The following is a 23,441-nucleotide window of genomic DNA, read 5'->3' as shown; positions in this document are numbered from 1 at the left end:
TAAGCTTTAACAATGGTAGAGAAAGAACCATCGAAAGTTGATAAGGCAGTCAGAGATTACCTGACATCACTGACGAAGAGCAATCTCACCATGGTGCGCACCAGTCCAGCATGGCCATCACTACACAAACCGCTGTTTGCGGTGCGTTACACAGTGAGTTTGGTCTGTCAGTGTGAAGCAGTACACTAATTACACTACCTGATTGATGTATACACATATAAGATGTTTTAACCTCTTGAAGACTGCAGTGGTAAACCAGGTAGACCAGTGCTATTTTCAGTAAATTGGCCACTGCAGCTTTAAGGCCAAGCTGCAGGGCCACACAACAAGGCACACGAGTGATACCCACCCCCCTTTTCTCCCCACCAACAGAACTCTCCATGCCCCCTACAGATGTTAGACCCCTTGAAACATCTTTTCCATCACTTTTGTGGCCAGCATAAATGTGTGTAGTTTTCAAAGTTCGCCAAAGTTCTATGGCGGGTTCAAAAATTTGCGTGACCCCGAACTTTTGCGGAAGTTCGCGTTTGCGGTTCGGGAACCTAAAATCGGAGGTATGAGCCATCTCTAATGAGCAGCGCAGCCATGCTCATTCACATATGGGAGCACTGCCGAGAGCCTTCAGAGGGTCCCGGCAAGAAGCCGTGATCTGGAGGAGGATGTGGGAAGCCTATGGAGAATCCAGAGACTTTCTTCTACCGAGGCAAGTATCTAACTCTTCCTACCATTAAAGTTACAGGATTGCTTTTAGAAAGCTACATTATTTATACACTGGTTTAAACCACTGATAATCAAGGAACGGGGCCTCTATATGGCTTCATGTGTCAAGTATTTTAATTTACAGTATTTTTTAGAAGATAAGTTATTTTTTAAGGTGGTTCACATGCACTTTCCATGCCTAACTTTAGTTATTTGCATTATGTCTCTGAAAAGCCTGGCATGCTCCCAGAACTGCATAGCTATGGCCTGTTTATGGCCCTTCTCCTCCAGCTCCTGCCTTGTGTTCCCGTGTTTGAAAATTGGATGAGTGGTTATACCTGGCTTCATGTTGTCCAGATGTTTATTAAGAACTTGTGTTAACTATACAGATTTGTCTCTATTTGTGAAGGCCTGATGAAGGGTCTATCCCGAAACAAGTCGACGTTGTCGCCTCAATTTGCACAATTGCACTAATCTTGATGTTAACAACTGATGCATTTTTGCCATTCTCTGCTATGGAAAATGTTTCCTGACGGATACTTTTTTTATAAATATTTTTGCACAAGTGTTGTCTTCAATAAAAATCTTTTGCATTTTTGCATATAAACTCCTCAAGTTTCTTCAGTTTTTTGCTACAGATATCCTTTTATTAGTATGATGCCTGTACGGTAACCCTGGTTTGTGAGTATATTTACTTACATTTAATCATTCTCCCTATTCCAATACATACTACACTATATTGGGCTCTCGGTTTCCATTCTTCTTCACACTCATGACAAAAGTTTAACACCTTCTCAAGGGGGACTTGGTCCGACAGTGAGCGTTCTTCACCAGCTACTGATGTTGGAATATGTCAGACAAAGGGCCTTATGGGTGCTGCTGACCACGTTATCATCAGATATAATCTGGCTCGCTGTCAGGCCCCGTGGACTGCATCTAAGTCTGACACATTGATCCACCACGCTGCACTGCTGTACCACATATTATAAATATCATTTGGGCGCATTTGGGTTCCCACTGCCCTGCACGGCCATTGGATCTATTCTGACATGGCATCAGACCCCTTAGATCAAAGTCCCGAAGTCTGACACTTTGACCCCCTCATCCCTGATAGATGGGTCACCTCCTTACACAAGGAGGTAGAGACCCCACAGACAGATCACCCATGCCTCCTCCCCCCCCCCCCCGCACGGGGGATGTAAAAGTAAGTGTTGGAGATGAGGGGGGGTGTGGTTGATCTGTTTAAAGGTTGGCAAGGGTTAATACTGAAGGTACATGAACACACAGGCACTAAATGAATGAAGTATATTTATTGCATTGCTGCTGTAACTTCAGTGAATTTACAGATTAAGAGCAAGAAGACTTTGTCACTTCATTATAATTCTCCCATGATCTCTGGTAAACTTCAAAATAGCATGTGAGCACCTGGAAAAAGGAGAGAGAATTTTGGGTAGAAAGAAGTAATGTTACAAACACAGAGGCTAGAAGTCATTTGTGACTACCAAATCCATTACTAAACAGTTCCACATTCAAAAAATAGATTTCTAGAGGCAGGCGAGCTTTATTCTTTACATACACCTGATAAGCTGGGGCTCTTCTATGCATAACAATTGCAGTATGCAGTCTCTGCAGCTTAGTTCCTAGTCTTTAGACCAGGGATTCTCAATCATGGCTCTGTGAGATACTTTTGGGGTTAATGTGTCTTTTCTGACACGTTGGATTAAAAAATCCCACTTCCTCCTCTGAGCTGGGACAAAATAATCCCACTCTCTCATCCCTCAGGGCAGCTGCAGGCAGCGGAAGGATACATGCTGCAGCTGCATGTCCCCATCTCATCTCTCCTGACCCAGCAATTGAATTTAAAGGGAAGTGAGAGGAATACAGAGGCTGCCATCTTCATTCTGGCAGATTGAGATTATTTCTAAGGGAAGTAAGATGGCAGCCTCTTTATTACTCTCACTTTAGGTTCCCTTTAAGGTTCAAAACTGGCGGAAGGAACACTTGCTGGTGGGTGAAGCAGGTAATTTGGCCGTGTAACCTGGCTTGTAAATTGGGCACCGCCATAAACCGCAATGTACAATTTACGCTCCGGGGTTTGGCTGTTATATAGTAGACAGAACTCTGTGCACTGCCTCTTTTTCACCTCCGATGAGAGCTGAAGTTTGTGCAGCTCGTCAGAATATCCCCCCCCCCCCCCCCCCGCCTGACCTGACATTATCTAATCACTGGCAGGGGGAGGAAACTGCTTGCAAAAAATCATAGCAAGCTAGTAAACTAGCAGAGCTCCCACTAATTAAAGGGACCGCGTTGTGGGGGCATGGGTAACAAGTGTGGCCTGGCACTTAGTTGCATTCCAGGCTCAGGCCTGCAATGTCTGTGCCTAGAATCGGCACTGTTTTGAAGGGCAGAGGGATCCAACATTTTGTACACACCCCTTTATCCTGACACTAAAAGGCAGATGGAACCAGCAACTTGGTACGCCCTTTTACCTGAACTCTGGAGAAAAGATAGTTCCAGCAGCTTGGTACACCACCTTGTACCCAAACTATGAAGGAAAGATGGTTCGAGTAGCTTAGTATACCCCCTTGTACCCTGGCTCTGAAGGACAGATGGGTCCAGCTGCTTGGCACACCCCATTGTACCCTGACTGTAAAGGACAGATGCATCCAGCTGCTTGGCACACCCTATTGTACCCTGACTGTAAAGGACAGATGCATCCAGCAGCTTGGCACACCCCCTTGTACCCTGACTGTAAAGGACAGATGGATCCAGCTGCTTGGCACCCCCCATTGTACCCTGACTGTAAAGGGCAGATGCATCCAGCTGCTTGGCACCCCCCATTGTACCCTGACTGTAAAGGACAGATGCATCCAGCAGCTTGGCACACCCCCTTGTACCCTGACTGTAAAGGACAGATGGGTCCAGCTGCTTGGCACACCCCCTTGTACCCTGACTGGGTGCAGATGAATCTAGCAGCTTGGTGCACTGCACCCCCTTGTACTCTGACTCTAATGGGCATATGAATCCAGCAGCTTGGTACATCCCCTTCTACCCTGACTCTAAAGGGCAGATGGAAACAGCAGTTCAGTACACCCCCTGGTACCCAGACTCTAATGGGCATATGAATCCAGCAGCTAGTTGGTACATCCCCTTGTACCCTGATTCTGAAGGGCTAATAGATCCAGTAGCCTTTTACAATAGTAAAGACAAAGACAAGATATATAATATTGTCATATTCGTGCCTACAGCTTCTCACTTTTCTTTTTTCTAAATAAAAATATTTATTTATTTCATGTATTGGTGATGGGCTCAGTTTTGGTATAATGTTCAAACAACAGAATAAATACAAATATTGTTAATGTTTAATTGAGTAGTTGTGACCAGTGATGCTCGGATACCCCCAATCATGAATTAAAGTAAATCCGGCCACAGCAGAATCGAAATCCGGATACACCGTGATCCCGATTTGAATCGGAGCTCCGAATTCGACTCAGATTTTAGCCGTGATTACATGTAGAATCCGTGATCACGGATTTGACTTTAACGTTAATAGCAAAGTCCCCATACATGCTACAATCACCAAAATTGCATGGATTATAAAGGTGATCAGTGGCTACAACTTATAACATTTTTTTTTTTAAAGACCTTATAGTTTTTGAGAAAATCGATTTTAAAGTTTCAAAGGAAAAAAGTATTCGTGATTAAAAACCACCCAAACCCGCCGACTTTAGCGGTTAATAGCAAAGCCTCCTTACATGATATAAACACCAAATTTGCAGGATATGTTAAGTAGAACAGTGGCTACAACTTTCAAAAAGATCTTATAGTTTTTGAGAAAAAAAAATTTCAAAGGAAGTTTCAAAGGAAAACAGTATACATGTAAATGGTAAATACATTAAGGGCCCTTTTCCACTAGCGGCGATTGCGATGCTGAATTGCAAAATCACAAATCGCTAGTGATTTTTAAATCGCTATGGATTACCTAATAACATAGGAATCACTGTAGGTAATTTCCACTACCGCAATTTGTTTTTTACTTAAGTGTGATCGCGCCGCGGAGTGATTTTTGCAGCGATTTTGCTATGCAGTGCATTGCATAGCAAAATCGCAATCACTGGGAAAATTTGGTATTTTGCTGAATCGCAATCACTAGTGTTTAACGCAAACGCTAGCGATTGCTAGTGGAAAAGGGCCCTAAGGGCTAGTTCACACTGGGCGATTCGTCAGCAATTTGCTGTTCACTGGCGATCAGCAAAATGCTGGTGCTAATGCAAGTCAATGGTATGGTAGAGTTCACACTGTAGCAATCGCCAGTGATTAGCAATTTGCTGATGGTGCATGCAGCTATTTTGGTGCGATTGCATTTCAATGTTCTAGAATCACAAAATGCAATCACTCCTAAATCGCTCTCCTGTATAGTGAAAAATCAGCTTTCCGCTGAACGCTGTTGATCAGCAAAACGATATCAAAGCGCCCAGTGTGAACTAGCCCTAACTGTCATTTACCGCATTTAAATGTATACTATTTTCCTTTAAATCTTTAAAATCAATTTTCTCAAAAACTATAAGGTCTTTTTGAAAAACAAATTTTCCCCTGGTTCCCACTGTTCTACTTAACCACTTGAGGACCGCCCCCAGCCGATGGGCGGCGGCAAAGTCCGGGCCCAAACGACCGCAATACGCCCATCGGCGGGGGCGGCATCAGCGGTGGCTGTGCGGCGATCGCGTCATTAATGACGCGATCGCCGCCGGCAATAGGCTCCGCCCACCCTACTCGGAAACCCGCCGGCCAATTAGCAGCGCCGGCGGGTTTCAAACTTGCTCGATCTGGCCAATCAGAGTGTATAATACACTTTGTTATTGTAACAAAGTGTATTATACTGGCTGCCTCCTCCGCTGATGGTCACTCGTCGTGCGACCATCAGAGAGGACGGCAGCCCTGACAGTAAGCACAGCAACACACACTTTAGCCCACCCAGACCCCCCGATCGCCCACCCCAGCCCTCAGAACCCCCCCTGACCACCCCAGCACACCAGTATCTGCACCCCACCACCCACCTAAAAACCCATCAATCACTCCCTGTCACTATCTAGGGACGCTATCCCCTAGGGTAGGTCCCTAACTGCCCCCTAGGGTTCCCTGATCACCCTCCCTACCCTCAGATCCCCCCCAGACCACCTCCAGACCACCCCCCTGTATACTGTATACGTTTGTATACAGCTGCCTTACACACTGATCACCTGTCTATCACCTGCTTATCACCTGCCTATCACCCCTTGTCACCACCACCCATCAGAGCAGACCCTAAACTGTCCCTTGGGGGCACCTGATCACCCACCCAGACCCTCAGATTGCCCTCAGCCCCCCCCCCCCCTGCTGATAACCTCCCCAGTGCATTGTTTACATCTATTCTCCCCTGTAATCCCTCACTGATCTCCTATCGTCACCCCCTGTGTCTGCCACCCACCAGATCAGGACCCAGTCTGCCCCGTGCGGACACCTAGTCAACCCCCCACACCCTCTGATCGCCCTCAGACCCCCCCTCCCCCCCCCAATCACCTTCCCAGTGCATTGTAATTGATTGTGCTGTAATTGCATTTGATTGTGCTGACATTCAATTTCATTGTGCTGACATTCAATTTCATTGTGCTGTAATTGTATTTGATTGTCCCGTGATTGTCCCGTGATTGTCCCGTGATTGGCCTGTGATTGGCTTTGATTGGCCTGTGATTGGCTTTGATTGTCCCGTGATCGGCTTTGTCCCGCGATTGGCTTTGATTGTGCCGTAATTGGTTTGATTGGCCTGTGATTGGCTTTGATTGTCCCGTGATTGGCTTTGATTGTCCCGTGAATTGAGTGCCCTGTGATTGGCCTGCGATTGCCTTTGATTGTCCTGTGATTGTTTCTGATTGCCTCTGATTCCCCACTCACCACCACCCCCCTGTCACTATCCTAGTGATCTAAAAACAGTGATCAGTGAAAACTGTCACTTTTTTAGTATCACTAGTGTTAGCAGTTAGGCCAGTTAGCTAGGCCCCTTTGTAAGTGTCAGTTAGTACTCAGCCCACTGCACCACAGTCACTAATTAGCGTCATCACTGTCGCTAATCAACATTGGTACTATATAGTATCTGTAAGTGATCATTACTGATCGCAGTCAGATCTATTAGGGTCACTAGGATCCACAAAAAAAAACGCAGTGTTTGCCCGATCAGGCCTGATCGCTCGCCTGCACTTGCGTTCAGCCCGCCCCACCGCAGTGACAGAATTTTTTTTCTGATCACTGCAAAAAACACTGTACAATAGCTGTGGCACTGTAAACCTCAGTTTTGATTTATTTTTTTCATCAAAACTCAGTGACCACAGCTTTCTACCTCTCAAATACTCCCTTTTGCTAGGTAGGTGCTCTTTTTTCTGCGTAGTCTCAGAGGAATACCCCCTAAATTTAGCAGCCCACCATGGCAAGAAAGGGGTATTCCGATGATGAGGTTCTCAGGTACATGGCCCAGTCGGATGAGGACGATTGGGACGCCTCATTCGACGAATCTTCCGGGTCAGAGTTTGAACCTGAATTGAGCAGTGGCTCACTGACCGATAGTGATGACGAGGTTGAGGTCCCGGCTAAAGCCAGGCGTACCACACCCCATGTTGTTGGACCGCAGGTGGCGCAGGATCAGCCTCAAGGGCAGCAGAGTGGTGTTCGTGCTGGTCTGAGATTTCATGGTGGGGCAGGCACCAGCAGCACAACATCTCCTGGACCTAGCACCAGTACTTCCGTAAACCCTGGTGAAGTGGCGAGCACCAGCATGGAAGTTGAAACTGGTTCGGTGGCACGTGCAGTAAGATCCCAGTCGCAGCCACCAAGAAGACGGACCCGTACTACCCCTAATTTACCAGAGGTGCTGGCAAACCCAAATTGGCAATCCCCTGATTCCGCCGCACCCGTACTTCCCCCTTTCACCGCCCAGTCTGGAGTCCAGGTGGAGACAGATAATCTAGGATCGGCCCTAGACTTTTTCTATCTGTTCTTCACCCAGGATCTTTTGGACTTAATTGTGGCAGAGACCAACCGTAAGGCCACACAATATATAACCGGCAATCCGGAAAAGTTCCTTGCCCAGCCTTTTCGGTGGAAACCAGTCCAAGTTTCCGAAATGAAAATTTTTTTGGGCCTTCTCCTTCACACGGGACTAGTAAAGCAGAATGTGTTGCAGTCTTATTGGTCTACGGACCCAGCACATCATGTTCCCCTGTACTCTGCTGCCATGTCCAGGACACGATTTGAGAACATCCTGCGCTTCCTGCACTTCAATGACAACGAAACCTGTCATCGAAGTGACCACCCTACTTTTGACCGGCTCCACAAAATTTGACCCCTCATAGACCACCTGTCATCCAGATTTGCAGATGCTTATACCCCTGACCAGGACATCTGCGTAGACGAGTCCCTCATACGCTTTACCGGGCGCCTTCGCATCAAACAGTACATCCCAAACAAGCGCGCCCGGTATGGGGTGAAACTGTATAAGCTCTGTGAAAGGGCCACAGGCTATACATCTTATTTTAGGGTCTATGAGGGAAAAGACTCAAAATTGGAGCCGGTCGGATGCCCTGACTACCTGGGGAGCAGTGGAAAGGTTGTGTGGGACTTGGTGTCACCCTTGTTCCAGAAGGGGTACCATCTTTTTGTGGACAATTATTACACAAGTGTGGCCCTCTTTCAGCACTTAAAAATAGAAAAAAAATCCGATGCTGTGGCACCGTGCGGCCTAGTCGCCGGGGCTTGCCCCAACGGCTCATTACCACCAGACTTCAACGGGGGCAGAGGGCCGCCTTGTGTGCTGACGACCTGCTCGCGGTGAAATGGAAGGACAAGAGGGAGGTTTACTTCCTGTCCACCATTCACGCAGACACGACAGTTGAAATTCAACGGCGAACTGAGGTCATTGAAAAACCCCTTGTCGTCCACGAGTATAATACTAACATGGGAGGGGTGGACTTCAATGACCAGAGGTTAGCGCCCTATTTAGTTGCCCGAAAAACAAGACGCTGGTATAAAAAAGTGTCTTTTTACCTCATTCAATTGGCAATTTACAACAGCTTTGTTCTCTACAGTAAGGCTGGGAGAACTGGCTCGTTTATTCAATTTAATAAACAGATCGTGATGGAACTCCTGTATCCAGGAGGTGCCGTGGCCCAACCCCAAGATGCAACTAGCCGGCTGCATGGAAGGCATTACGCCTATCCAATTCCGACTACCCCAGGTCAACGAATCCGAAGAAAACGCTGTCGTGCAGGGCTGGAATAAGGCGTGACACCACTGTTTATTGTCCCACCTGTCCTGACCAGCCTGGCCTATGCCTAGGGGAGTGTTTTGAGAGGTACCACGAGCAGGTACACTATTAGAGAGTAGGGAACTCCACACACAGCGGTAGGCACACAAGGGTCTCTCAGTGCTATTTCACACTGCTGCGATGCGTTAGGGCAAAATGCCTAGCAAAAGTCACACTTTGCGGTCTCCCCCTACGCCGGAAGTGCTTGACTTAACGCTAGTGCATGCCTACGTTACTGCGTGGCTTCTGTGGCAATATCGATCGGCCCGGAAGTCATGTTAGTCTATGGCAACGCAGTTCATTACTAGGCCGAATGCTACTCTTGTGGTATTGCCTGAAGGTCTGTTTTGGACAATACGGTGCGGCGGGCTCGACCCACCGGATATGTCAATATGCAGTGTGAAACCAAACATCGGGTTTCCAGAGACCCTAATACACAGGGCTGTCAGAAACCTCTCCTTTCACTTGGGACAAATTGCGTAATGTATTTCGCCACAACTCTGTGCGATTTGCACTTCGCACATTGTTCCATGGGGGAGGAGAGGTTTGTCCTCGGGAGGTAAGTTAAAAAAAAAACAAAAAACAGGTAAGCAAAGAAGTTAATGTTTGGTTTGCAATGTTAAGTTTTGTATTAAAAAAGTTCAAAGGTTATTAATGTTAATGAAGTAATTGCTTTGCTGCTTGCTTGTTTTTTGGGTTTTTTTGTATTTTTTTTTCTCTTTTTCCATCCAATAACCTTCCAGGTGGACCGAGCGAACGACTAACCAGCTGCAGTACTGATGGTGCATCCTGACAGAACATTGCGCGTCTGTCAGCTTACACACAAGTCGGTGCATGCAGCGCTGCAGGACGAGATTTTTCCTCCGCAGTCAAAAAGATACGTTTGCCGAGGCATATGGGCCGAGGAGTGGTGTTGGGGATTCATATGCTTTGGCAAACACTTTGTATCAAAAAAGAACTCTGGCAATGATTTGTTCATCCACATCGATCGGTGTGAATGGATAAATCAGGTTTGCCAGGGCATACGAGCTGGTGGGTTTGGATTTTTGGGGCGGCAGCTCCTATGTCCTGGCAGACGCCTTCCCCTCCTTTTTGTATTGTTTTGTCTTTTTTCTTCTCTCTTTTTTCTATCCAGACCGACCAATCAGCTGCAGCACTGATGGTGCATCCTGACAGAACATTGCGCGTCTGTCAGCTTACACATAAGTCGGTGCATGCAGCGCTGCAGGACGAGATTTCTCCTCCGCAGTCAAAAAGATACGTTTGCCGAGGCATATGGGCCGAGGAGTGGTGTTGGGGATTCATATGCTTTGGCAAACACTTTGTATCAAAAAAGAACTCTGGCAATGATTTGTTCATCCACATCGATTGGTGTGAATGGATAAATCAGGTTTGCCAGGGCATACGAGCTGGTGGGTTTGGATTTTTGGGGCGGCAGCTCCTATGTCCTGGCAGACGCCTTCCTCCTCTTTTTTTTTTTTTTTTCAAAATTTTTTGGCAGATATTTTTTTCATCCATATTGATTGATTGTTTGACATTCATTTTTCCTTTCAGCCCACAGTGCATTACCCTTATGCCCAATATAAGGAGTATAGCAGAAACTCCTAATACTGGCCATACATGTAATGATTGCAGAGACCCTAAAATGCCAGGACAGACCCCACGAATGATGCCATTTTGGAAAGAGGACACTCAAAAGTATTCCGTGAGGTGCATGGTGAGTTCATAGAATGTTTTATTTTTTGTCACAAGTTAGCAGAAATTGCGGTTTTGTGTTTTTTTTTTTTTTTTCTTCACAAAATGTCATTTTCCGCTAACTTGTGACAAAAAATAAAATTTTCTATGAACTCACCATGGCCCTCATGGAATACCTTAGCGTGTATTCTTTCCAAAATGGGATCATTTGTGTCCTGGCAAGTGGGCGGGGTGCTAAATTTTGAGCACCCCTGTAAAGCCTAAAGGTACTCATTGGACTCTGGGCCCCTTAGCGCAGTTAGGGTGCAAAAAAGTGCCACACATGTGGTATCGCCGTACTCGGGAGAAGTAGTACAATGTGTTTTGGGGTGTATTTTTACACATACCCATGCTGGGTGGGAGAAATACCTCTGTAAATGACAATCTTTTGATTTTTTTACACACAATTGTCCATTTACAGAGTTAAAGGGCCCAAAGTCCAATGAGTACCTTTAGGATTTCACAGGTCATTTTGCGGAATTTGATTTCCAGACTACTCCTCACGGTTTAGGGCCCCTAAAATGCCAGGGCAGTATAGGAACCCCACAAATGACCCCATTTTAGAAAGAAGACACCCCAAGGTATTCAGTTAGGAGTATGGTGAGTTCATAGAAGTTTTTATTTTTTTGTCACAAGTTAGCGGAAATTGATTTTAATTGTTTTTTTTTCGCAAAGTGTCATGTTCCGCTAACTTGTGACAAAAAATAAAATCTTCTATGAACTCACCATACTCCTAACGGAATACCTTGGGGTGTCTTCTTTCTAAAATGGGGTCATTTGTGGGGTTCCTATACTGCCCTGGCATTTTAGGGGCCCTAAACCGTGAGGAGTAGTCTGGAAATCAAATTCCGCAAAATGACCTGTGAAATCCTAAAGGTACTCATTGGACTTTGGGCCCCTTAGCGCAGTAAAAGTGCCACACATGTGGTATTGCCGTACTCGAGAGAAGTAGTCTAATGTGTTTTGGGGTGTATTTTTACACATACCCATGCTGGGTGGGAGAAATACCTCTGTAAATGACAATCTTTTGATTTTTTTACACACAATTGTCCATTTACAGAGTTATTTCTCCCACCCAGCATGGGTATGTGTAAAAATACACCCCAAAACACATTGTACTACTTCTCCCGAGTACGGCGATACCACATGTGTGGCACTTTTTTGCACCCTAACTGCGCTAAAGGGCCCAAAGTCCAATGAGTGCCTTTAGGATTTCACAGGTCATTTGGCGACATTTGGTTTCAAGACTACTCCTCATGGTTTAGGGCCCCTAAAATGCCAGGGCAGTATAGGAACCCCACAAATGACCCCATTTTAGAAAGAAGACACCCCAAGGTATTCTGTTAGGAGTATGGTAAGTTCATAGAAGATTTTATTTTTTGTCACAAGTTAGCGGAAAATGACACTTTGTGAAAAAAATCACTTAAAATTAATTTCCGCTAACTTGTGACAAAAAATAAAATCTTCTATGAACTCACCATACTCCTAACGGAATACCTTGGGGTGTCTTCTTTCTAAAATGGGGTCATTTGTGGGGTTCCTATACTGCCCTGGCATTTTAGGGGCCCTAAACCATGAGGAGTAGTCTTGAAACCAAATGTCGCAAAATGACCTGTGAAATCCTAAACTTACTCATTGGACTTTGGGCCCTTTAGCGCAGTTAGGGTGCAAAAAAGTGCCACACATGTGGTATCGCCGTACTCAGGAGAAGTAGTATAATGTGTTTTGTGGTGTATTTTTACACATACCCATGCTGGGTGGGAGAAATAACTCTGTAAATGGACAATTGTGTGTAAAAAAAATGAAAACATTGTCATTTACAGAGATATTACTCCCACCCAGCATGGGTATGTGTAAAAATACACCCCAAAACACATTATAGTACTTCTACTGAGTATGGCAATACCACATGTGTGGCACTTTTTTGCAGCCTAACTGTGCTAAGGGGTCCAAAGTCCAATGAGCACCTTTAGGCTTTACAGGGGTGCTTACAATTGTCAGGACAGTAAACACACCCCACAAATGACCCCATTTTGGAAAGTAGACACTTCAAGGTATTCAGAGGGGGGCATGGTGAGTCCGTGGCAGATTTCATTTTTTTTTGTCGCAAGTTAGAAGAAATGGAAACTTTTTTTTTTTTTTCTCACAAAGTGTCATTTTCCGCTTACTTGTGACAAAAAATAATATCTTCTATGAACTCACTATGCCTCTCAGTGAATACTTTGGGATGTCTTCTTTCCAAAATGGGGTCATTTGGGGGGTATTTATACTATCCTGGAATTCTAGCCCCTCATGAAACATGACAGGGGGTCAGAAAAGTCATAGATGCTTGAAAATGGGAAAATTCACTTTTTGCACCATAGTTTGTAAACGCTATAACTTTTACCCAAACCAATAAATATACACTGAATGGGGTTTTTTTTATCAAAAACATGTTTGTCCACATTTTTTTCGCGCTGCATGTATACAGAAATTTTACTTTATTTGAAAAATGTCAGCACAGAAAGTTAAAAAAAATCATTTTTTTGCCAAAATTCATGTCTTTTTTAATGAATATAATAAAAAGTAAAAATTGCAGGAGCAATCAAATAGCACCAAAAGAAAGCTTTATTAGTGACAAGAAAAGGAGCCAAAATTCATTTAGGTGGTAGGTTGTATGAGCGAGCAATAAACCGTGAAAGCTGCAGTGGTCTGAATGGAAAAAAAGTGCCTGGTCCTTAAGGGGTAGAAAGACTGTGGTCCTCAAGTGGTTAACATATCCTGCAAATGTGGTGTTTATATCATGTAAGGGGGCTTTGCTATTAACTGCTAAAGTCAGACGGTTTTGGCGGTTTTTATCACGGCTAATTCCGTGATCACGAGCCGGATTTGGACCACGACCCCGAGTGCATTCGGGAACTAAATTTGTGATTAAGAGGCGATCACGAATTCGGAATCCAACCTCATGATCAGGAAAAACAGCTTGCGATCATTGGTTACCCGTGATCACGAGGCCGTGGAGAGCAACACTGGTTGAGACATGTATTTAATGAGACAACAAGTTCCCTTTCCATTTAAAACTCATATTATGCTACTCTGTTAGTACTAGCACATATGCTACTTATACCGTATCTTCACATTGGGTTTGATCCACAAAGCCGTGATAACTCTTTTGCGCACTATAATGTGCGTAACGTTTTGCTCTTGCAAACGCGAATTTGCGCGCAAAATCACGGCCGTTTTTGCACGCAAACGTGAATTTTTATGTGAAAAGGGCCGCGATTTCATGCGCAAATTTGCGTAAGCGCGAAAACGTTACAAACGTTATAGTGCTAGCGTGACCGTGATAAGAGTTAACACGGCTTTGTGAATCAAGCCCTTTGAATCTAAAAACTTTATCACCCTATTAGTTTCCTTATTTTTCTTTACCCAGATACCCAGATTGGCATAGTGTCAACAAGAAGCCATTTCAAATATATAGTAAAATCTGACTTACCTGGTTTACCACACAGGAATTAGAATCAGCATTGGCGGCATTACCATTTTTTCTGCAATTTGTTTTTCCAACTTTCACATGTAGGTCATAATTTGTCCCAGCAACAACCTGTAACAAACACAAAGTTCTGATCAAAACAACCTTGTAAAGGGGCCCATACACTCAGCCGATTTTCTGGCCGATCAATCGATTTGCGGCCGATTTCGATCGATTTCAATCCATCGGCCAGGGTGGAAAGTCAAAATCGATCTGAAGAGATTGCTTATCAATTTGCATTGGCCCCAATGCAAATCTGATGGCAAAAAAAATGCCATCAGATCGATTTTCAATACATTTCAAACTGAAATCTATTGGAAATCTGTTCCTAGTAAAAAATGGTCCTAAACACATCAGATAAATTAGAAATCTATCTAATGATCTATCTGCTGCTAATCTGACGAGTGTATGGCCACCTTAACATTAAAAGTAAATGTGTCATCACTGGAGATCAGATAGCAGTGTCTGCACTAATCAGTGAAGCATGATGCCCCCCCTGCTGGAGCTTCTCACTCACTTGCTTCACAAAACTAATAGTAAAATTGTACCACATGCCAGCTGGTGTGATTTTCATTCTTCCATTCTACAAAGCTCCTCCTTCTCTGATCCTCCCATCTGAACTTAAAGAGGCACTTAAGCCTAATAAAATTAGTTTTACTCACCTGGGGCTTCTACCAGCCCCCTGCAGCAGTCCCTTGCCCTCGCAGTCACTCGCGGATCCTCCTGTCCCCCGCCGCCAGGTAGTTTTGAGTCACCGACGGATCTAGAGACGCGTAGTCTTCTTTGTGTTCCCGTCCGCAATAGCACTATTGCAGACGGTCGGGAATGCGAAGAAGATGGCGCTTGGCCAGGCCTGCGCAGGCGTAGTGAGCCCGTGGGCTGAAAACGAAACTAGCTGGTGGCGTGGGACAGGAGGATCCCCGAGGGCACAGGACGGCTGCAGGGGCCGGTAGAAGCCCCACATGAGTAAAACTATTTTTTTTAATTGGGCTTAAGGATCTCTTTAACTACTTAAAGACCGCCTCACGCCAATGGGCGTGACCACGGCGACCGCCCCAGGACCGCCTAACACCAATTGGCTTCAAGTCCTGGGGCTGCAGTTTTACAGGAAACGGCCGTGCGCACGCGCAATCTTTCCCTGCCACTTCACGGAATTCCGTGATTAGCCTGCTAGCCACCGATCGCGGCTAGCAGGCTATTTGTAAGCGAATTCTTGTTTGTGCCTTATTTGTGGCTACAAACACTATTAGGCATTGCTATTTGGCCTGAGGAAGTGGGTATGCACCTACAAAATGCATTGCCAGTGCAACAAAATTCTAGTAACAAGTGAATTTGTCTTCATTGAGGTAAACCACCTCACTTTTTTTCATTTGATTTGTTTTTAACGCATTTTATCTTCTCTGGGCACCTCTTTCCCCTTTATTCCACATCACAGTGAAATTAGCCTCATCAGTAGCTGTGACTCACACAGCACCACACGGCTCTGCCTCTGCAGGAAAGACAGAAGCTTTAGGGCATTATGCTGGTGTGTGTGTTACGGGACAGCACTTGCAGTGATGCAAGTATGCACCCGAATCCCTGTAGCTGTGCAAAGTGCGGCTAAAGGGATTCAGATGCATGCTGCGGTAAACTGCAGCATGCCTTCTGAATTGTGCCAACATGCAATTTGGACGGCAAGCCTATTGACAGAAAAGGCAGTGTTTCCCAGCTCTGACAGCTTGTGAATTCTACACAAGTGAAAATAGGCCCCAACCCTTTCTGTGCTCCCTGCACAGTTCATCCTGTTAAAACTTGAGTTTTTTTCCAGGATTTCCATAAATTGTAATGAAAAAATGTTTTCACCTAAAGGTTATCATGCGGTTGCTAATCTTTTAGAGCAGAGAGTTCTGAGTTTAGCTCCACTTTAAGGGTTCATAGTACTGTGTATTACCTGAGACTGGGCTGAGATCACCTTCATAAACTTGATAAAATATATATCATTTGATCTATGATTGTAGTCAGTAACTGCAATTTTGGCAACATCTATAATAGCTTTATCATCAGTATTGCGTTTTCTCCATCCTCCAGCCATTTGACCAATAGTAGATACGAAACATAGTCCAGCAATGATGCATAGGTAAGTGCCAGCAGCCATGATGTCACCTTAAAGAAATTCATAAAAATATGAATACAAATGAATATATTACCAAAAGGTTTTCCATCCCCCCCTCCCCCAACATATATATTTATAGTATTATGTAATCTATATGTCATATGCAGTGTGGCAGAGCTTCCATTAGGCCAGTACAGACTGGCTGCAGGAGGTCCAGGTCATTGAGGTTCCCAAATCTCACTTTGAAGTGAAAAAAGCCTGCAAGGGACATATAGCACAGTAGCATAACGGTTAGCTCTCTTGCCTTGCAGTGCTGGATCCCTGGTTTACATCCCAGCCAGGGCCCTATCTGCAAGGAGTTTGCATGTTCTCTCTGTGTTTGTGTGGGTTTACTCCAGGTATTCTGGTTATCTCCCACATCTCAAAACTAACAGATAAGCGCATGGGCAGGGCTCTCTCACCCTTTTGTGTCTTGGAATTTGCTATACTTTTTGTTAATCATGCTACATTTGTCGCTGTAATTACTATGTCTACCAATTCTATATTGCGTTCCAATGTCTATGTTTAGTTTCAAAAACACTTATTATTGAGGTATACATGGTACGGGTAAATAACTGGTGTAGGGTTGCCAGACAACCTACCTCTGTCAACAGAGCAGCAATTAAATAAACATCTTGTTATAGTAAGTTCTTTCAAATAAATAATACAAGTGTTAAACAGGAGCATGCATGGGAACACGTAAGAGATGAGAGAGGGAAGAGAAAATGTTTCAGCCGTTAAACGTAGCAAACATAACATTACTGCATTTAACTTTAAAGCAATCAGTCAGAAATGTGATAACGTTTGTCTAATTCCCAGTGAGGCGACATTCTGAAGCCAGGATCAGAGTAGAGATGGATTTAGATGAAAGGGGTCCCTAGGCAAGGTAGTAAGCTTTGACTTGCTCAAATGGTTTTTTTGGTAATCTGAAGTGAGAAAAGATTCAAAAAAGGGGACATCTGGGCCCCTTGACACCCAATGGGCCCAAGGCACCTGCCTATGTTGCCTTGTGGATGATCCTGCCCTGGCCAGAGTTGCCAAGTTTGGACCCTGTTGGCGAGGTTGGCTTTAACCTTTAGCTGACGCGTCACGCTGATGGGCTTGGGTGGGCGTAAGCCCCAGAACTGCCTAACGTCGATCGGCGTAAAGTCCTGGGGCTCTGTTTTGCAGGAGATCGCGCATCTCCTGCTAGGTTGGCAGAGCGGAGCTCCGCCTTCAGTCTCCGAGTGGCTTGCCGCTCAGGAGACTGCTAGACGGCGGAACCGCCGTCTAATCACTGGTACAGCGCTGCGATCTGCAGCAGCTCTGTACTGGGGACAGCTGTATGACATGTCTGTCCCCTCCAGAGGAGTGGTGGATACTTCGGCTTGAAGAAGGGCTGAGTCTTGAAACAGCGGGCTGTCGCCGTATAGCCACATGCTTTTAATCTTTCAATAAAAGAGCTTATTTTTGGAAGTGCCAGCCTCCATCTACCTTTTTGTCCCCTCCAGAGGCACAGGGGTGATCGGCTGTTATAAGCTGAAGCCTATGACAGCTGATCACGGGGATTGGCTGGCGGGGGGAGGGGGGAAATAAAATCCTCAAGAGTTTAATTTTGTCATTTAGCATGGTTTTGTGGATCCGTTCTACAACACAACCGAAGGATAAGGACTGCTGACACCATTGAGAAGCTATATACGTTTTTGCAGCATTGGCTGCAAACCGTATTAATTTATGTTTTGCATGTGATAATTCTAAACCAAGCAAAAATATGCCTGGATTGGTGCGTAGGTGAAGGGAGAGGGTCTTATTCAAGGTCGTTTTTGCGTGAAAATTCTCGTTTTGCGTGTGCAAAACGTTAAATGCGTGTTCTAACGCGTGCAAAGCGTTTTTCATGCATTTTCCATGTGTTTTTATATACGTTTCCCCCCCCCAAAATATTTTGTTTGCTGTATTTCCGCTTCCTGTTGTCTTCCTAGGGATTGGCATAAATGGAAATATAAAAAAGCATGGAAAACGATATGTGAACCGCAAAAGCACTAAAATGCATGCAAAACGCATCGCAATTGCACCAAAAACGCAGTAAAAATGCACAAAAAAGGCACACAACATTAACATAAAACATGACATAAAACGTAGCCTTTCACATTATGTTATGTGTGCACCCAGCCTGAGTGCATGTGAGAGATGGTATGTGGGTGGGGACAGGCAAAAATGGCGCACAGCGTCAATAGTGTCAGAATGGTGCTGCACTTATAACGATATTTATCGTTTTATATGTTTGTTTTTTTTTTGCAGGGATCGGGCTGGAGGAGAGGCAGCGGGCAGTGGGCTGGCCTGGCAGCGGGGGTCGGGCTGGAGGAGAGGCAGCGGGCAGTAGGCTGGCAGCGGGGGTCGGGCTGGAGGAGAGGCAGCGGGCAGTGGGCTGGCAGCGGGGGTCGGGCTGGAGGAGAGGCAGCGGGCAGTGGGCTGGCAGCGGGGTCAGGGTGGAGAGGCAGCGGGGTGGAGGGAGCAGGATTAGGTAGCATGTGTATACATTACCTTGTCCCGGCCGGCGATCGCTCCTTCACTTCATAGCTTGCAGGAGTCTTGCATCCAGCCAATCACCATGTGGAAACTGAAGCCGCATGGTGATTGGCTGGATGCAGGACTCATGCAAGCTGTGAAGTGAGGAGCGATCGCCGGCCGGGACAAGGTAATGTATACACATGCTACCTAATCCTACTCCCTCCACCCCGCTTGCTCTCCAGCCCGACCCCCGCTGCCAGCCCACTGCCCGCTGCCTCTCCTCCAGCCCGACCCCCGCTGCCAGCCTACTGCCCGCTGCCTCTCCTCCAGCCCGACCCCCGCTGCCAGCCCACTACCCGCTGCCTCTCCTCCAGCCCGAACTCCTCTGACTAGCTCCCTGAATTTTTCAATGGCGCACTGTTCTGTTTTATAAAACGCTATTTACCGTTTTAATGTATTTACATTAAAACGGTAAATAGCGTTTTATGATCGGCAGAACGGTGCGCCATTTTTTACTCTGCGCCATTTTTGACTGTATGCATGTGGGTGTATAGATGGACTATGGTGATTACAGATGGAATGTGAGTGTATATAGATGAATGAGTGTTAGAGTGTGCTTGTGTATACTGTAGATGGAATATGTGTGTGAGATCGAGTGTGTGATATATATATATATATATATATATATATATATATATATACATAACGAATGGGGAATTATTTCCGTGGTCAGCACACAGGACGCACACCGACACTACGGAAATCCTCCACAAGCGTGTAATTAGAGAGAACCAAGCTATGGTTCAATGCAGTGCTAGAGATGTAGCGAACGGTTCGCCGGCAAACGGTTCCAGTCGAACATTGGGGTTCGCGTTCGCCTGCGCCAGGCGAACCTTTGCGGAAGTTCGATTCGCCCCATAATGCACTATGAGGGTCAACTTTGACCCTCTGCATCACAGTCAGCAGGCACATTGTAGCCATTCAGGCTACAGTAAGCCCTGGAGCCCCAACCCCCCCCCCCCCTTATATAAGGCAGGGTCTGGCGGCCATTACACTCACTCGTGTGCCTGCTATTAGACAGACTAGGGCGAGCTGCTGCAGACTTGTTCTTCTAGGGACAGATTAGTTAGGTTCTTGGCTGCTTAGTTTGCTCCTGGCTGATTGTTATTGCTTTTATAGCACCCTAGCTCTTTTCAGAGCTCATCCTGTACTTTATTTTTTTTACTGTGTGTCAAACTGACACTTTTGTTGTATGCACAGCCTTGCTAATTGATAGTGTGTGTGTGCCACTGCCAGCAGCCCAGCACATTCAGTGACTGACTACCTTTGTGTGTGACAGACAGGGAGCTGCACATTGTACTACCCAGCTCACTGCATATACCCAGTACCTGTTGTGTTTACTTAACCCACCTCATCACTGCATATACCTAGCTTTGTGTTGAGTGAACCCAGCTCACTGCATCCTACTACTACCTGTTGTGTTTACTTAACCTACCTCATCACTGCACATAACTACCTGTTGTGTTGAGTAAACCCAGCTCACTGCATATACCTACTACCTGTTGTGTTGAGTGAACCCAGCTCACTGCATATACCTACTACCTGTTGTGTTTACTTAACCCACCTCATCACTGCACATAACTACCTGTTGTGTTAAGTGAACCCAGCTCACTGCATATATCTACTACCTGTTGTGTTGAGTGAACCCAGCTCACTGCATATACCTACTACCTGTTGTGTTGAGTGAACCCAGCTCACTGCATATACCTACTACCTGTTGTGTTGAGTGAACCCAGCTCACTGCATATACCTACTACCTGTTGTGTTGAGTGAACCCAGCTCACTGCATATACCTACTACCTGTTGTGTTTACTTAACCCACCTCATCACTGCACATAACTACCTGTTGTGTTAAGTAAACCCAGCTCACTGCATATACCTACTACCTGTTGTGTTGAGTGAACCCAGCTCACTGCATATACCTACTACCTGTTGTGTTGAGTGAATCCAGCTCACTGCATATACCTACTACCTGTTGTGTTGAGTGAACCCAGCTCACTGCATATACCTACTACCTGTTGTGTTGAGTGAACCCAGCTCACTGCATATACCTACTACCTGTTGTGTTGAGTGAACCCAGCTCACTGCATATACCTACTACCTGTTGTGTTGAGTGAACCCAGCTCACTGCATATACCTACTACCTGTTGTGTTGAGTGAACCCAGCTCACTGCATATACCTACTACCTGTTGTGTTTACTTAACCCAACTCATCACTGCACATAACTACCTGTTGTGTTAAGTGAACCCAGCTCACTGCCATTACCCGGGGTCACTCACAAATGGCAGACTTGCCTGCCTCCATATGATTCTCGTGAAAGGAATGTGGTGTCATCTTTGACCGCCATAACGGATTCCCGTTAAAGGATTTAAAGTTGATTCATGACAATTAGGGACGCAAAAGGTCCTCCTGAGTCCTGTATTGTTATTTTTGGTCACTACCTCAGGTCGGGCGTGCATGTCTGCCTGCCTGCTGCCCTCCTTGCCTGGATGTGCAGTGGTAGCCGTTGCTCAGGCTCCACACCGGATTCAAACCCCTCATTCCCCGGCCATTACCCGGGGTCACAAATGGCAGACTTGCCCGCCTCCATATGATTCTCGTGAAAGGAATGTGGTGTCATCTTTGCCTGCCATAACTGGTTCTCGTTAAAGGATTTAAAGTACATTCATTTCAAATACACAGCAGGGCCTCGAAAGTCCTCCTCCTGTATTGTTATTTTTGGTCACTACCTCGGGGCGGGCGGGCGTGCATGCTTGCCTGCTGCCCTCCTTGGATGTGTAGTGGTAGCCGTTGCTCAGGCTCCACACCGGATTCAAACCCCTCATTCCCTGGCCATTACCCGGGGTCACAATGGCAGACTTGCCCGCCTCCACAGGATTCTCATTGTAGCGGTACTGAACAAGTGCACAGCAAGTAGAAAATGTAATTTAAAAACAAAACGTAAGCTTTTTAACAATGCCATGGAAAGTTGAGAAGGAAGTCACACATTACCTGACATCACTGAGTGAGGAAGAGCAATCTCGCCATGTTGCGCAGTAGTCCAGCATGGCCGTCACTACACAAACAGCTGTTTGCGGTGCGTTACACAGTGAGTTTGGTGTGTCAGTGTGAAGCAGTACTCTAATTACACTCCCTGATTGATGTATACACATTCAAGATGTTTTAAAGCACATTAGGCCTGCAATTTAGCATTTAACCACTTGCCGACCGCGCACTCATACCGCGCGTCGGCAAAGTGGCAGCTGCAGGACCAGCGACGCAGTATTGCGTTGCCAGCTGCAGGCTGATTAATCAGGAAGCAGCCGCTCGCGCGAGCGGCTGCTTCCTGTCAAATCACGGCGGAGGGCTCCGTGAATAGCCTGCGGGCCGCTGATGGCGGCTCGCAGGCTAAATGTAAACACAAGCGGAAATAATCCGCTTTGTTTACATTTGTACGGCGCTGCTGCGCAGCAGCGCCGTAAGGCAGATCGGCGATCCCCGGCCAATCAGCGGCCGGGGATCGCCGCCATGTGACAGGGGACGTCCCGTCACTGGCTGCACAGGACGGATAGCGTCCTGTGCAGCCCGGATCTCCAAGGGGGGGCCAGGTAGGAGAGGGAGGGGGAGGATTTCGCCGCGGAGGGGGGCTTTGAGGTGCCCCCCCCCCCCGCAACACCCGGCAGGCAGGAGCGATCAGACCCCCCCAGCACATCATCCCCCTAGTGGGGAAAAAAGGGGGGCGATCTGGTCGCTCTGCCTGCACGCTGATCTGTGCTGGGGGCTGCAGAGCCCACCCAGCACAGATCAGCTACAACAGCGCTGGTCCTTAAGGGGGGGTAAAGGGTGGGTCCTCAAGTGGTTAATGTGATTTCTGCCCTTAAAACGCTGCTTTGCGTCACATCCAGATTTTTCCCGGGACTTTTGGCATGTATCCCACTCCGCCATGCCCCCCTCCAGGTGTTAGACCCCTTGAAACATCTTTTCCATCACTTTTGTGGCCAGCATAATTTTTTCTATTTTTCAAAGTTCGCCTCCCCATTGAAGTCTATTGCGGTTCGCGAACTTTTCCGCGAACCGAACCTTCCGCGGAAGTTCGCGAACCCGGTTCGCGAACCGAAAATCGGCGGTTCGCGACATCTCTACAATGCACCTGTAGAGGGAGATTCCCACCGGCAGATGGAGCTGTGGAGTACAGACGGACACAGCCTCTGTACTGCCACAGATGCCAGATGGGAATTGCACGAGTTGAAGCAATGCAGGGCTGGATAGCCCTAAAAGAGAGAGAGCATAGAAACAGAATGAATGTGTGTCCACCAATCTAGTCGCTACCCAGCGACGGTGAACACACATCAGCAGAAATAAAGTATGAACGCAATCGCAAGACTGGCGATTACCAACAGTGACACAAGACCGAGCAGGACAGAGCACGAGAGTAGCAAGAGAGCACAGAGACAGAATGTATGTGTGTCCACCAATCTAGTCGCCACCCAGCGACGGTGAACACACA

General features: G+C 46.3%; 1 protein-coding gene across 2 annotated transcripts in view; it reads right to left on the bottom strand.

The window, feature by feature from the left end:
- Nucleotides 1-1,990: 1,990 nt before the first annotated feature.
- Nucleotides 1,991-23,441, bottom strand: part of LOC137570869 (cystatin-2-like) — a 32,236-nt gene continuing 10,785 nt past the window's right edge. For both annotated transcript variants that reach the window (XM_068279576.1, XM_068279575.1), the window contains exons 2-4: nt 16,207-16,418; nt 14,241-14,348; nt 1,991-2,124 (exon numbers count right to left, since the gene is read on the bottom strand). In XM_068279576.1, the coding sequence (XP_068135677.1) occupies nt 2,047-2,124; nt 14,241-14,348; nt 16,207-16,410 (390 nt within the window). In that variant the 5' untranslated portion in view covers nt 16,411-16,418 and the 3' untranslated portion in view covers nt 1,991-2,046. The remainder of the gene's footprint in view (nt 2,125-14,240; nt 14,349-16,206; nt 16,419-23,441) is intronic.

Source organism: Hyperolius riggenbachi, chromosome 4 (genome assembly GCF_040937935.1).
Source record: "Hyperolius riggenbachi isolate aHypRig1 chromosome 4, aHypRig1.pri, whole genome shotgun sequence".
In the NCBI taxonomy this organism is placed as follows: Eukaryota; Metazoa; Chordata; class Amphibia; order Anura; family Hyperoliidae; genus Hyperolius; species Hyperolius riggenbachi.
The sequence above is the reverse complement of the archived record's forward strand: the minus strand, read 5'-3'. Positions and strand labels throughout refer to the sequence as shown.